The sequence below is a fragment of the Eriocheir sinensis genome, chromosome 68, assembly GCF_024679095.1.
Source record: "Eriocheir sinensis breed Jianghai 21 chromosome 68, ASM2467909v1, whole genome shotgun sequence".
In the NCBI taxonomy this organism is placed as follows: Eukaryota; Metazoa; Arthropoda; class Malacostraca; order Decapoda; family Varunidae; genus Eriocheir; species Eriocheir sinensis.
This window is the reverse complement of record NC_066576.1, coordinates 6,037,657-6,052,543: the sequence shown is the minus strand read 5'-3', so window position 1 is coordinate 6,052,543 and position 14,887 is coordinate 6,037,657. Positions and strand designations below refer to the sequence as shown.

General features: G+C 46.5%; 3 protein-coding genes across 4 annotated transcripts in view; all 3 read left to right on the top strand.

Annotated features, from left to right (window-relative positions):
* Window positions 1-2,181: 2,181 nt before the first annotated feature.
* LOC126988220 (uncharacterized) overlaps window positions 2,182-14,887 on the top strand; it is a 55,554-nt gene continuing 42,848 nt past the window's right edge. For both annotated transcript variants that reach the window (XM_050846234.1, XM_050846233.1), the window contains exon 1: window positions 2,182-3,306. In XM_050846234.1, the coding sequence (XP_050702191.1) occupies window positions 2,287-3,306 (1,020 nt within the window). In that variant the 5' untranslated portion in view covers window positions 2,182-2,286. The remainder of the gene's footprint in view (window positions 3,307-14,887) is intronic.
* Window positions 3,306-3,933, top strand: LOC126988222 (uncharacterized). The gene is made up of 2 exons (XM_050846237.1): window positions 3,306-3,643; window positions 3,754-3,933. The coding sequence occupies exons 1-2, from the start codon at window positions 3,491-3,493 to the stop codon at window positions 3,916-3,918; spliced, it is 318 nt and encodes a 105-aa protein (XP_050702194.1). The 5' UTR covers window positions 3,306-3,490; the 3' UTR covers window positions 3,919-3,933.
* Window positions 14,214-14,887, top strand: part of LOC126988221 (uncharacterized) — a 2,220-nt gene continuing 1,546 nt past the window's right edge. Inside the window, exon 1 of the mRNA XM_050846236.1 lies at window positions 14,214-14,887. This exon is cut by the window's right edge and continues 623 nt beyond it. Coding sequence (XP_050702193.1) covers window positions 14,469-14,887 — 419 coding nt within the window. The 5' untranslated portion in view covers window positions 14,214-14,468.

The following is a 14,887-nucleotide window of genomic DNA, read 5'->3' as shown; positions in this document are numbered from 1 at the left end:
GAAAAAAAGAGAAGAAAAAGAAGAAGAACAAAAAGAAGAAGAAGAAGAAGAAGAAAAGGAAGAAAAATAAGTATGACAATGAAATGTAACTAGAAGAAAAAAAGGAATAAAAAGAGAAAAGAAACATAAACAGAAGAAAAAGAAGAAAGAAAGAAGAAAATGAGATGAAATAATACACACACACACACACACAAACACACACACACACACACACACACACACACACACACACACACACACACACAACACCGCTAGAGCTAGGGAGGTCACGGGAAGCATTTGACCCCTGACCTCACGCCGCCCTCATGACCTAACCCTACCCCCCCCTTTTTGACCCCACCCACACACCCCTACACCCCCTTCCCTTCTCACCCCTTTACACACCCACCCCCCGTCCACACGATACCCCCCTTTCGCGCCCCCCCCCCCCCCCCCCCGAGAGTGACCCCGCCCCTCCCAGCCACGGTCTCCGCACCAAGAATCCTTACCCCGGGGCCCTTCTCCAGTGCCTTTAAATAACCTCTCCTCACCCTCTTTGTCACTCTGAAGTATGACAAGATGAAGAGAATGAGAAAATGAAAAGAAGTAGAGGTTTTTGCGACATGGAAGAAGGGAAGAGAAGGAGGAGAGAGAAGGAGATGAAAATGAAAATAAGCAGAGGCAGCGGGAACATGGAAGAAGGGAAGGAGGGAAGAGGAAGAGGAGGAGGAGGAAAGAGAAGGAGAGAAAAACACGAAGACAAAGATGATGAAAATTTTTGAACATGCATTTTTTTTCTCTTTAAACGATAACTTTACTTTCTTTTCCCTTTTCGTGTTTCCTTTACATGATGATTTTTTTCTCTCTCTCTTTATACGATAACTTTATTTTATTCCCTTTTCATATTTCTTTTCTTTTCTCTTTTTCTCGATCATTAGTTTCTTGTCCCTTTCCATAATATATTTCTCTTCTCCTTGATGGATATTTTATTTAATTTTACGCTTTTTATTTATACTATTTTCATTTTTTTTTCTTCTGTGAGGGTTTTCGTTGGAGTTCCTTCTTACTCGTTTCTCTGTTTGTCGTTATATTAGCTACGTTGTTTCTGTTGTTATAGTTTCAGTGTTTCTATCAATCACGCAAACACTAGGACCAATTGAGTTTTTTTTTTTTTTTTTTTTTTTTTTGCCTGGATGGTAGTCGGCCCCAGTCCATCATGGCGCAGGCAAGTGTTTATAGTGGCGCCATCTTCTCTTGGCATAATAATAATAATAATAATAATAATAATAATAATAATAATAATAATAATAATAATAATAATAATAATAATAATAATAAAACAGTATTTATGATAATCCTTCGCAATAAGTCCTCGAAAAATGACGCTATTCAAGGTATAGAGAATATTAACTTTACCTTATTTTTTTTTAATATGAAGAAAATTAAGAAAATAAATAATTGTCCAGAAAATGTTGTAAGTCGGTGAATGCAGAATGAGATATACTTTCTCATTTATCTTCTTCCTTTCTTCTTTTTAGTTACGCTTTTATATTAATTTTAACCTCTAATTCACACTCTTCCTTCTCACGAATCTGCTTCCTTTCTTCCACTTCACTCTATCGTCCTCTTCCCTTCCCTCTCCTTCCTCTCAATCCTCTTCTCCCTTTCCTTTCCACTCCTCCCCTCATCTCCCTTCCCCTTCCGTTCCCTTCCATCCTTTTCCATCCCATCTCATCCCATTCCTTCTCTCCCCTCTCCTCCCATCAGCACACCACCCAACCACTCCCCTTCCTTACCTTTCCTTCCTATCCCTTCTCTCCCACTAAAACTCTCTTTCCCTCTTCTAACCTGCTTCCCTTCCCCTCCCTTTCCCCTTACCTTACCTCCCCTACTCTCCCATTTCATCCACTCTACTCTCTTTCCCTCTTTCTAGCCTGCCTCCCTCCCCCTCCCCTTCCCCCGTCCGCCCTCCTCTCCCCCGGGGCCGCAGTGTCGGGGTCAGCATACCTGTGGCCGGCGCAGACGCTTTACCTGGCCGCTAATGAGCTCCCCCGGGTGAGGCTGACTCGTGCCCGGGGTCGTTGCGTCCCGGCGTTACGTGACTGACGGGCCGCGACGCACACCACCCTCATGCCCCGCCCTGTGCCCCTACTAACGCCCCCTCCCTCCCTCCCTCCTCGTACCCAGCCTTTTCACCTCCGCTCTCATTGATTCTACCGTCTTTCTTTTCCCCACTTTCTCCTGCCCTAATATACCCATTTTTTCCCTTCTATCTCATTTTTTGAAGGACTGATCACCGTTCATCAGATGATAAAGACCGGAATACGCCAAGCCCCGCCCTTCTACATTGTAATAATGGGTTCAGTAATTCTCGAGACACACAGGTGGGAGGCCGGGCGACTCATTGATTTGTGTAAGATAAACAGGAGGCAGCGAGAGGTAATTGCCAGCAGCTCACCGCTCCACTCCACTCTGGCGGCGCCCTCTACGCTGCTGACTCGACACAGGCAGGCACCGACTCACTCCTCACGCTGTCCCAGGAAGACGCTCCTCTGCCCGCGCTATATAGATCAACAAGGCAGGACAGAGGCACGGGGTCGGAAGCCCCTTCACCCCGCCAAGATGCTGCCGCCGGACACCTCCTCCACGCTGTTCCCGTGGCGCGTGGTGGTGGCCGCCATGCAGGTGCACGGCTGCTTCCCCTTCAGGATGTCCGCCACGAGTGACCTGCCCACATTTAGTCTGCCGCTATGCCTGTGGTCCCTCTTTGCATTCCTTGTACAGGCAGCAGCGATCACCATGACTTATGATGAGTATGCACTAAAATACTTTTCGCTGGATGTGGGCACCATTACCTACGTGATCATCGGCACGCTACTGGGGGTAAGCCTGTGCCTGACTCCCGTTGTCGTGGGTGTGCGGAGCGCCGGGCTGGCCAGGCTCCTGCACGACCTGTCCAAGGTGACGGGAGTCTCCCCGCCACACACGTACCGATGGTACTGCAAACCAAAGACTCAGCTGATCATGTTTTGTGGAGTAGCATCCATAATCTCTTCGTGTTACAGCACCCTCCAGATGGCTTTTACAACTCCAGCATACTGTGTCATCCTCTTGCCTTTGGCCCTTCTCTACGCCTTGGACTTCCTTTTACCCGACGAGGTGTTCTCTATGGTGTGCGGCCTCCTGGGCCGCCGCCTGGTGACCGCCACGGAGGCCACGGTGGCCACGCTCTCCATGGTCCTCGCCAGCGACGGATCCTTCAAGAGTGAGGGCGACCTGGAGGCGGCGATGCTGAGGCTGCGTGACCTCGACGTCGTCATCCGGGAGGTACGGAGCGAGAGCACTGCGCCGGGCACTGAACAACACCAACAGTTAGTGTTTCATCACTGTCAGGACTCGCACAGTCTCCTTAGCCTGCAGGTCCATGCACACCGCCACGACGTGAATCCCTTCCCCACAGGTGGAGCTGCAGAGGGAGGCCGCGGCGCGCTGCTTCTTCCCGGTGGTCACCATGAAGCTGCTGGTGGCCGTCCTGGTGGGCGTCGCCTGCCCCTACGCCCTTCTCAGGGGCATCTTTATAGACGGCAGCACGGTCATCATTCTGTGCCTGGCTTACTACAGCATGGCCAGGTTCTGCCGCGTGGGACAGGCCTTCGTTAGCCAGGTGGGTGCAGTCCGTCATGTGGTGGTCGAGATCGCATCAAACACTTCATTGTTTTCAATTGAACATTTTGAGAGATTAACAATACTTCCAAAAACTCTGTCTTGTTTCAGGCCAGCACGGCTGAAGGACTACTGAGAGACCTGGCGGTCAAAAGTCACATTCTCAGTTTCAACGTAAAGGTTTGTGTGCATCTCTGTGTTTTGTGTTGTGTGGTGACGCAGCCGTGCAGAGAAAAGTACATGGTGGCCTTGAAATCATGTATATTTAAGCCGTGACGGCATGGTGCAGCCACACTTGATGGAAGAGTGCGTATTCAAGGGTAAGGCAGCTACTCGTGTGTTCAAGGTGAAAATGCCCCAAACATTTTGACAACCCTGGAACTGTTAATACGGCAGCGAGGGTGTGCAAGCCTGTTCCTGCCGCCTGTGTGACCCGCAAGGCTCAGCGTCTGGCTGGCCAGCGTCACGTGCACACACCAGCAGACTACTGCAGGAGGCAAAGAAGACTGGAAAACGATAAAAAGAAAGGGGAAATATAATTCAAAATTGAGACGCTTGCCCCACTATGGAACTGCCTGACACCATCATGCTGTGATGAAACTTAGGAGGTCATCTTTGTCCTTGAATAAAATAAATTGGTATGGCCGCAGCAGCAAAAAAAAATCTGCCTTGTTTCGGTGCGAGCCAAATTCAGACACACACAAGCAACAACTCTACCGAGCTTAAAAAAAAAAAAATCTAAGTGTCACCTCAAAGAAGCAAAAAATAATGTCGTGTTGACGTTCCTGGTAGCTGGGTGTGTCATGTTCTTAATTTCTGGCTGGGTTCTCCGGCCGTCTCCTCCCTCGGGAGCGGCGCCGCCCTGGGCAAACACAGCGCGCGGCCAGCGGACGGTCTGAACATTACACAAAGTAAACATTAGTCGACACTTGATAACGATTATATAAACATCGCGCACCCTGACCCTATTGACTGGATAGCAATTACAATAATAATAATAATAATGATAAAGAAAATAATAATATAATGATTATCACTAATAAAAAATAGTAACAATAAATATAATAATTAGTATCACGATTGTGTTTACTATACTACTACTATTACTACTACTGCCACTACTACCAACACTACTAACACCATTTTTGACAATACAATAATCATCAACAGTATCATTAAATTGCAGATAATAGTAAAGTGAAAATAATCACAACAATAATAATAATAATAATAATAATAATAATAATAATAATAATAATAATAATAATAATAATAATAATAATAATAATAATAATAATAATAATAATATAAAATAACAGCGATAACAGCTCCAATCATGTTCACAGCATTTTACACTTCGTCTCCTTTCTTTGCACGAATCCAAAGTTTTGACACAAAGACGCATGAGTTGTTAGGTATGAATATCAGTAAGTGAGCGATGAATGCGTGAGTCGGGGGTGAGTGCACGAGTGGCGGGGTGACTCGGGTCTGTCCGGCAGGTGCACCAGCTGATGGGGCGGCTGTCGCACCACCTGGCCTTCGACATGTGTGGCTGGTACCGCCTGGACTACGCCTCCTTCCTCGGGGTGAGTACCGCTGTTTTCCTCGCTCTACACACACGGCATTTATTTACTGTAAATTTCATAGTTTAGATCAAACTTGCGCTGTTGTCCTTGATATCTCGAAAGCTTACGATAGAGTCTAGCACTAATCTTTGCTTTCTAAACTACCTTCCTACGGATTCTATCCCTTCCCCTGTACTTTTAACTCCAGTTTCACCTCCGGTCGTTCTGTCTCTGCTGTAGTAGACGGTCACTGTTCTTCCCCTAAACTCATCAACAGTGGTATCCTACAGAGCTCTGTCCTATCTACCACTCTCTTTCTGTTGTTCATCAATGATCTTCCTTCCATAACAAACTATCCTATCCACTCGTACGCTGATGGTTCTACTCTGCAGAAGTCAACGTCTTTCAACAGAAAACTTCCCAACAAGAAATATAAAACACCAGAAAGCTTAACCTCAGACCTTACTATTATTTCGGACTGATGTAGGATGAACCGGGTGACTTTTAACGTCGCAAAATTCACTTTCTCCACTTATGAACTCGACACAAGCTTCCAAACCCTATCCCCTATTCTACGACAACACTCCGGTGGTACCTTCTTCTGTACTAAATATCCTCGGTCTATCCTTAACTCAAATCTGAACTGGTAACTGCACATCTCCTCTCTTACTATTTCAACTTCCTCGAGGTTGGGCGTTCCGTGTCTTCTCCAGCAGGTCTTTTCCCCCGCACAGATGCTGCCCATATACAATGGCCTTGTCCGCCCTCGTAGGGAGTATGCATCTCATGTGGGAAGGGGGGGGGGGGGTCCACACACAGCTCTCTTGGACAGAGCGGAGTCTAAGGCTTTTCGTCTCATCAACTCCCTTCCACTTACTGACAGTCTCCTACCCCTTAAAATCCGCAGAAGAGTTGCATCTCTTTCTATCTTTTGCCGACGCTTTCATGCCGACTGCTCTTCTGAACTTGCTAACTGCATGAATCCCCCCTCCTCGCCGCATTCCCCTTTCTACTTTCGCTAACCCCTATACTGTCCAAACCCTTTATGCAGGAGTTAATCAGCATCTCCATCATTTTATCCCTTCCTCTGGTACACTTTGGATCAGCCTTCCTTTGTCTGCATTTCCTCCTGCCTACGACTCGACCTCTTTCAAGAGACGAGCGTCAAGAGACCTCTTCTCCCGACATTGACCTGTCTTTTGGCCTCTTATTCGGTTTCCCTTCATTGGGGCAGGCTCTTTGTTATAGTTTTGGGCATATCGTGTTTTAACTCTCTCTCTCTCTCTCTCTCTCACCCGTTCCTCTCCCTTGCAGCTCTTCAACACAGTGCTGACCTACGTGGTGATCATCTTTCAAGTGGGAGACACCACGATCGACGTTGCCTACCCCGCCTCCTCTCCAAGCAACTCCTCCGATCCAGCACAGTAAACGGGTCCACGTTCGAGACATTCATGGGTTTTATGGTGATTCTGCGACAATGAGCTGTGAAACGATAAAGAGGCTCACGTGCTACATAATGCAATGGTAGGCCAGCCCGTCTGTCACTGCACATCTCAGTGAAGGGCCGTTTAGTCAGACGAGCGCTCGGCCAGTGTGGACGCGTCATATTCGGGTGGACCAGATTTTGTGAGGGCCATGATAGCTACTTGAGGGCGGACGAAGGTTGATGGTTAGCGGCTCTTGTGGAATAAAAGTATAAAAAGACTACAACTACTACTACTACTACTACTACTACTACTAGATACTTTTACTACTACTACTACAAGATACTTTTACTACTACTACTACTACTACTACTACTACTACTACTACTACTACTACTACTACTAGATACTTTTACTACTACTACTACAAGATACTTTTACTACTACTACTACTACTACTACTACTACTACTACTACTACTACTACTAGATACTTTTACTACTACTACTACAAGATACTTTTACTACAACTACTACTACTACTACTACTACTACTACTACTACAACTACTACTACTACTACTACTACTACTACTACTACTACTACAAGATACTTTTACTACAACTACTACTACTACTACTACCACTACTAGATACTTTTACTACTACTACTACTACTACTACTACTAATAATAATAATAATAATAATAATAATAATAATAATAATAATAATAATAATAATAATAATAATAATAATAATAATAATAATACGACTACTACTACTACTACTGCTACTACTACTGCTACTACTACTACTGCTACTACTACTGCTACTACTACGACATCTAGTACTAATAATAATTATAATAATGTTACTAATAATAATAAAGTAAAATTCCAGTCTTATAACATCTGTCCTTAAACCCAAGTGAAAATATATTCATCGAATGTCAAACTTTAAATTTTTACTTCGGTAAATATTAAGTTGAAAGAGGTGTCGGTGTTTTAGATGAGTCGGTCGTGCTGCGCTGGACACGGCAAACATGTACATAACTAAGCCTGAGGAGGCACCAACCCTTCCTCGGGGTTTGGCTCGTCCGGTGAAGAGAAGGATAAATCAGGATAAGAGAGAACAGGATACACCTAGGAGTGGTGGAGTGCCCTGCGTTAGTCAACCAGACAGACCTTCCCCTATCACGTTACGTTGAAAGCTAAAGAAGAGTTTTCACCATAAAACGTTGACAAAATATAGCTTTAAGGAGAGGTCTTGTAATGCAACAACAGTTGCAATATATTTCAACGTGTATATGTTATATAGTGATGTTTGAGTCCACTTCCTGGAGTCTCCACTCTGACACGACAACACACTCGAGGGAGGCGCGAGGCACTCAGCGATGAGCGGAAGATATCTTGGAAGCAGTGGAGAGCAACCGTCAGTCACCAATAGAGGGATAAACCGTTTGCTACAAACTTCATGCAAGACAATGACTTACAACTGACGTGGAGCCGTAGTCTTCATATGACAGTTAAGTCAGTGGGGCGGCAAAGAGATCAAACTTATCCTGTCACAGGCCATCCACTCAACAGATAAGGATTATTGTAAGCTGCCAGGGAGCAGCACTGATCACCGTTCATCAGATAACAAAGACCAAACTACGTCTGGCCGCCCTTCTAAAGTGTAATGCTGGGTTTAATATTTCTTGAGGCACACAGGTGGAAGGCCGGGCGGATAATTATCCGCCCGGCCTTCCACTTATTGTTTATCTTACATGAATCAATTATAATTGATTCATGTAAGATAAACACGAGGTAGAGCAAGAGGTTGTTGCCAGCAGTTTGATACTCAACGGCCGTCACTCAGTCCACTGGCGGCGACCTCTGCGCTGGTGACTCAACGAAGCCAGACACCGACTCACTCCTCAAGACGTCCCCAGCAGACGCTCCTCTGCCCGGGCTATATAGATCAACAAGGCAGGACAGCGGCAAGGGGTCGGAAGCCCCCTCACCTCGCCAAGATGCTGCCGCCGGACACCTCCTCCACGCTGTTCCCGTGGCGCGTGGTGGTGGCCGCCATGCAGGTGCACGGCTGCTTCCCCTTCAGGATGTCCGCCACGAGTGACCTGCCCACATTTAGTCTCCCGCTATGCCTGTGGTCACTCTTTCCATTCCTTGCACGGGTAGCGTGGATCTGCATGAGCTTTGAGGAGTATGTACTCAGAGACTTTTCGCTGGATGTGGGCACCATCGCCTACGTGACCGGTGTCATGCTCTTGTCGGTAAGCGTGTGTCTGACTCCCGTTACCGTGGCTGTGCGGAGCGCCGGGCTGGCCAGGCTCTTGAACGACCTGTCCAAGGTGACGGGAGTCTCCCCGCCACACTCGTACCGCTGGTACTGCAAACCAAAGACTCAGCTGATCATGTTTGGTGTAATCGGGAATATGATCCTGTCATTATACGCCACCGTCCAGCTAGGTTTTACAACCGCAGCACATGTTGTATTCATCTTCATTGCCGCCATTCTCTTCACCATGGACTTCTTTTTACCCGACGAGGTGTTCTCTATGGTGTGCGGCCTCCTGGGCCGCCGCCTGGTGACCGCCACGGAGGCCACGGTGGCCACGCTCTCCATGGTCCTCGCCAGCGACGGATCCTTCAAGAGTGAGAGCGACCTGGAGGCGGCGATGCTGAAGCTGCGTGACCTCGACGTCGTCATCCGGGAGGTACGGAGCGAGAGCACTGCGCCGGGCACTGAACAACACCAACAGTTAGTGTTTCATCACTGTCAGGACTCGCACAGTCTCCTTAGCCTGCAGGTCCATGCACACCGCCACGACGTGAATCCCTTCCCCACAGGTGGAGCTGCAGAGGGAGGCCGCGGCGCGCTGCTTCTTCCCGGTGGTCACCATGAAGCTGCTGGTGGCCGTCCTGGTGGGCGTCGCCATCCCCTACGCCCTTCTCAGGGGCATGTTTATGGGCGGCAGCACGGTTATCTTTCTGTGCCTGGCTTACTACAGCATGGCCAGGCTCTGCCACGTGGGACAGGCCTTCGTCAAGCAGGTGGGTGCAGTCTGTCATGTGGTGGCCGAGAATGATTCCAACACTTCGTCTTGTTTGTTGTCGATTGAACATTTTGATAGTTTAACAATAATTTCACAAACTTTGTTTCATTTCAGGCCAGCACGGCTGAAGGACTACTGAGAGACCTGGCGGTCAAAAGTCATATTCTCAGTTTCAACATAAAGGTTTGTGTGCATCTCTGTGTTTTGTGTTGTGTGGTGACGCAGCCGTGCAGAGAAAAGTACATGGTGGCCTTGAAATCATGTATATTTAAGCCGTGACGGCATGGTGCAGCCACACTTGATGGAACAGTATACGTATTCAAGGGTAAGGCAGCTACTCGTGTGTTCAAGGTGAAAATGCCCCAAACATTTTGACAACCCTGGAACTGTTAATACGGCAGCGAGGGTGTGCAAGCCTGTTCCTGCCGCCTGTGTGACCCGCAAGGCTCAGCGTCTGGCTGGCCAGCGTCACGTGCACACACCAGCAGACTACTGCAGGAGACAAAGAAGACTGGAAAACGATAAAAAGAAAGGGGAAATATAATTCAAAATTGAGACGCTTGCCCCACTATGGAACTGCCTGACACCATCATGCTGTGATGAAACTTAGGAGGTCATCTTTGTCCTTGAATAAAATAAATTGGTATGGCCGCAGCAGCAAAAAAAAATCTGCCTTGTTTCGGTGCGAGCCAAATTCAGACACACACAAGCAACAACTCTACCGAGCTTAAAAAAAAAAAAATCTAAGTGTCACCTCAAAGAAGCAAAAAATAATGTCGTGTTGACGTTCCTGGTAGCTGGGTGTGTCATGTTCTTAATTTCTGGCTGGGTTCTCCGGCCGTCTCCTCCCTCGGGAGCGGCGCCGCCCTGGGCAAACACAGCGCGCGGCCAGCGGACGGTCTGAACATTACACAAAGTAAACATTAGTCGACACTTGATAACGATTATATAAACATCGCGCACCCTGACCCTATTGACTGGATAGCAATTACAATAATAATAATAATAATGATAAAGAAAATAATAATATAATGATTATCACTAATAAAAAATAGTAACAATAAATATAATAATTAGTATCACGATTGTGTTTACTATACTACTACTATTACTACTACTGCCACTACTACCAACACTACTAACACCATTTTGACAATACAATAATCATCAACAGTATCATTAAATTGCAGATAATAGTAAAGTGAAAATAATCACAACAATAATAATAATAATAATAATAATAATAATAATAATAATAATAATAATAATAATAATAATAATAATAATATAAAATAACAGCGATAACAGCTCAATCATGTTCACAGCATTTTACACTTCGTCTCCTTTCTTTTGAATCCAAAGTTTTGACACAAAGACGCATGAGTTGTTAGGTATGAATATCAGTAAGTGAGCGATGAATGCGTGAGTCGGGGTGAGTGCACGAGTGGCGGGGTGACTCGTCTGTCCGGCAGGTGCACCAGCTGATGGGGCGGCTGTCGCACCACCTGGCCTTCGACATGTGTGGCTGGTACCGCCTGGACTACGCCTCCTTCCTCGGGGTGAGTACCGCTGTTTTCCTCGCTCTACACACACGCCATTTATTTACTGTAAATTTCATAGTTTAGATCAAACTTGCGCTGTTGTCCTTGATATCTCGAAAGCTTACGATAGAGTCTAGCACTAATCTTTGCTTTCTAAACTACCTTCCTACGGATTCTATCCCTTCCCCTGTACTTTTAACTCCAGTTTCACCTCCGGTCGTTCTGTCTCTGCTGTAGTAGACGGTCACTGTTCTTCCCCTAAACTCATCAACAGTGGTATCCTACAGAGCTCTGTCCTATCTACCACTCTCTTTCTGTTGTTCATCAATGATCTTCCTTCCATAACAAACTATCCTATCCACTCGTACGCTGATGGTTCTACTCTGCAGAAGTCAACGTCTTTCAACAGAAAACTTCCCAACAAGAAATATAAAACACCAGAAAGCTTAACCTCAGACCTTACTATTATTTCGGACTGATGTAGGATGAACCGGGTGACTTTTAACGTCGCAAAAATTCACTTTCTCCACTTATGAACTCGACACAAGCTTCCAAACCCTATCCCCTATTCTACGACAACACTCCGGTGGTACCTTCTTCTGTACTAAATATCCTCGGTCTATCCTTAACTCAAATCTGAACTGGTAACTGCACATCTCCTCTCTTACTATTTCAACTTCCTCGAGGTTGGGCGTTCCGTGTCTTCTCCAGCAGGTCTTTTCCCCCGCACAGATGCTGCCCATATACAATGGCCTTGTCCGCCCTCGTAGGGAGTATGCATCTCATGTGGGAAGGGGGGGGGGGGGTCCACACACAGCTCTCTTGGACAGAGCGGAGTCTAAGGCTTTTCGTCTCATCAACTCCCTTCCACTTACTGACAGTCTCCTACCCCTTAAAATCCGCAGAAGAGTTGCATCTCTTTCTATCTTTTGCCGACGCTTTCATGCCGACTGCTCTTCTGAACTTGCTAACTGCATGAATCCCCCCTCCTCGCCGCATTCCCCTTTCTACTTTCGCTAACCCCTATACTGTCCAAACCTTTTATGCAGGAGTTAATCAGCATCTCCATCATTATATCCCCTCCTCTGGTACACTTTGGATCAGCCTTCCTTTGTCTGCATTTCCTCCTGCCTACGACTCGACCTCTTTCAAGAGACGAGCGTCAAGAGACCTCTTCTCCCGACATTGACCTGTCTTTTGGCCTCTTATTCGGTTTCCCTTCATTGGGGCAGGCTCTTTGTTATAGTTTTGGGCATATCGTGTTTTAACTCTCTCTCTCTCTCTCTCTCTCTCTCTCTCACCCGTTCCTCTCCCTTGCAGCTCTTCAACACAGTGCTGACCTACGTGGTGATCATCTTTCAAGTGGGAGGCACCACGATCGACGTTACCTACCCCGCCTCCTCTCCAAGCAACTCCTCCGATCCAGCACAGTAAACGGGTCCACGTTCGAGACATTCATGGGTGACTAATGCAAATTGGTTTTATGGTGATTCTGCGACAATGAGCTGTGAAACGATAAAGAGGCTCACGTGCTACATAATGCAATGGTAGGCCAGCCCGTCTGTCACTGCACATCTCAGTGAAGGGCCGTTTAGTCAGACGTGCGCTCGGCCAGTGTGGACGCGTCATATTCGGGTGGACCAGATTTTGTGAGGGCCATGATAGCTACTTGAGGGCGGACGAAGGTTGATGGTTAGCGGCTCTTGTGGAATAAAAGTATAAAAAGACTACAACTACTACTACTACTACTACTACTAGATACTTTTACTACTACTACTACTACAAGATACTTTTACTACAACTACTACTACTACTACTACTACTACTAGATACTTTTACTACTACTACTACAAGATACTTTTACTACAACTACTACTACTACTACTACTACTACTACTACTACTACTACTACTACTAGATACTTTTACTACTACTACTACTAATACTAATAATAATAATAATAATAACAATAATAATAATAATAATAATAATAATAATAATACGACTACTACTACTACTACTACTACTACTACTACTGCTACTACTACTGCTACTACTACGACATCTAGTACTAATAATAATTATAATAATGTTACTAATAATAATAAAGTAAAATTCCAGTCTTATAACATCTGTCCTTAAACCCAAGTGAAAATATATTCATCGAATGTCAAACTTTAAATTTTTACTTCGGTAAATATTAAGTTGAAAGAGGTGTCGGTGTTTTAGATGAGTCGGTCGTGCTGCGCTGGACACGGCAAACATGTACATAACTAAGCCTGAGGAGGCACCAACCCTTCCTCGGGGTTTGGCTCGTCCGGTGAAGAGAAGGATAAATCAGGATAAGAGAGAACAGGATACACCTAGGAGTGGTGGAGTGCCCTGCGTTAGTCAACCAGACAGACCTCCCCCTATCACGTTACGTTGAAAGCTAAAGAAGAGTTTTCACCATAAAACGTTGACAAAATATAGCTTTAAGGAGAGGTCTTGTAATGCAACAACAGTTGCAATATATTTCAACGTGTATAATTATGTTATATAGTGATGTTTGAGTCCACTTCCTGGAGTCTCCACTCTGACACGACAACACACTCGAGGGAGGCGCGAGGCACTCAGCGATGAGCGGAAGATATCTTGGAAGCAGTGGAGAGCAACCGTCAGTCACCAATAGAGGGATAAACCGTTTGCTACAAACTTCATGCAAGACAATGACTTACAACTGACGTGGAGCCGTAGTCTTCATCTGACAGTTAAGTCAGTCGGGCGGCAAAGAGATCAAACTTATCCTGTCACAGGCCATCCACTCAACAGATAAGGATTATTGTAAGCTGCCAGGGAGCAGCACTGATCACCGTTCATCAGATAACAAAGACCAAACTACGTCTGGCCGCCCTTCTAAAGTGTAATGCTGGGTTTAATATTTCTTGAGGCACACAGGTGGAAGGCCGGGCGTATATTTAGCCGCCCGGCCTTCCACTTATTGTTTATCTTACATGAATCAATTATAATTGATTCATGTAAGATAAACACGAGGTAGAGCAAGAGGTTGTTGCCAGCAGTTTGATACTCAACGGCCGTCACTCAGTCCACTGGCGGCGACCTCTGCGCTGGTGACTCAACGAAGCCAGACACCGACTCACTCCTCAAGACGTCCCCAGCAGACGCTCCTCTGCCCGCGCTATATAGATCAACAAGGCAGGACAGCGGCACGGGGTCGGAAGCCCCTTCACCCCGCCAAGATGCTGCCGCCGGACACCTCCTCCACGCTGTTCCCGTGGCGCGTGGTGGTGGCCGCCATGCAGGTGCACGGCTGCTTCCCCTTCAGGATGTCCGCCACGAGTGACCTGCCCACATTTAGTCTCCCGCTATGCCTGTGGTCACTCTTTCCATTCCTTGCACAGGTAGCGTGGATCTGCATGAGCTTTGAGGAGTATGTACTCAGAGACTTTTCGCTGGATGTGGGCACCATCGCCTACGTGACCGGCTTCATGCTCTTGTCGGTAAGCGTGTGTCTGACTCCCGTTGTCGTGGGTGTGAAGAGCGCCGGGCTGGCCAGGCTCTTGAACGACCTGTCCAAGGTGACGGGAGTCTCCCCGCCACACTCGTACCGCTGGTACTGCAAACCAAAGACTCAGCTGATCATGTTTGGTGTAATCGG

Excerpts from the sequence above, each read along its gene's own strand:
- LOC126988222 (XM_050846237.1), top strand. The coding sequence starts at position 3,491 with ATGAAGCTGCTGGTGGCCGTCCTGGTGGGCGTCGCCTGCCCCTACGCC. Across the intron at positions 3,644-3,753 it reads GACAGGCCTTCGTTAGCCAG|GCCAGCACGGCTGAAGGACT; the intron begins GTGGGTGCAGTC and ends GTCTTGTTTCAG.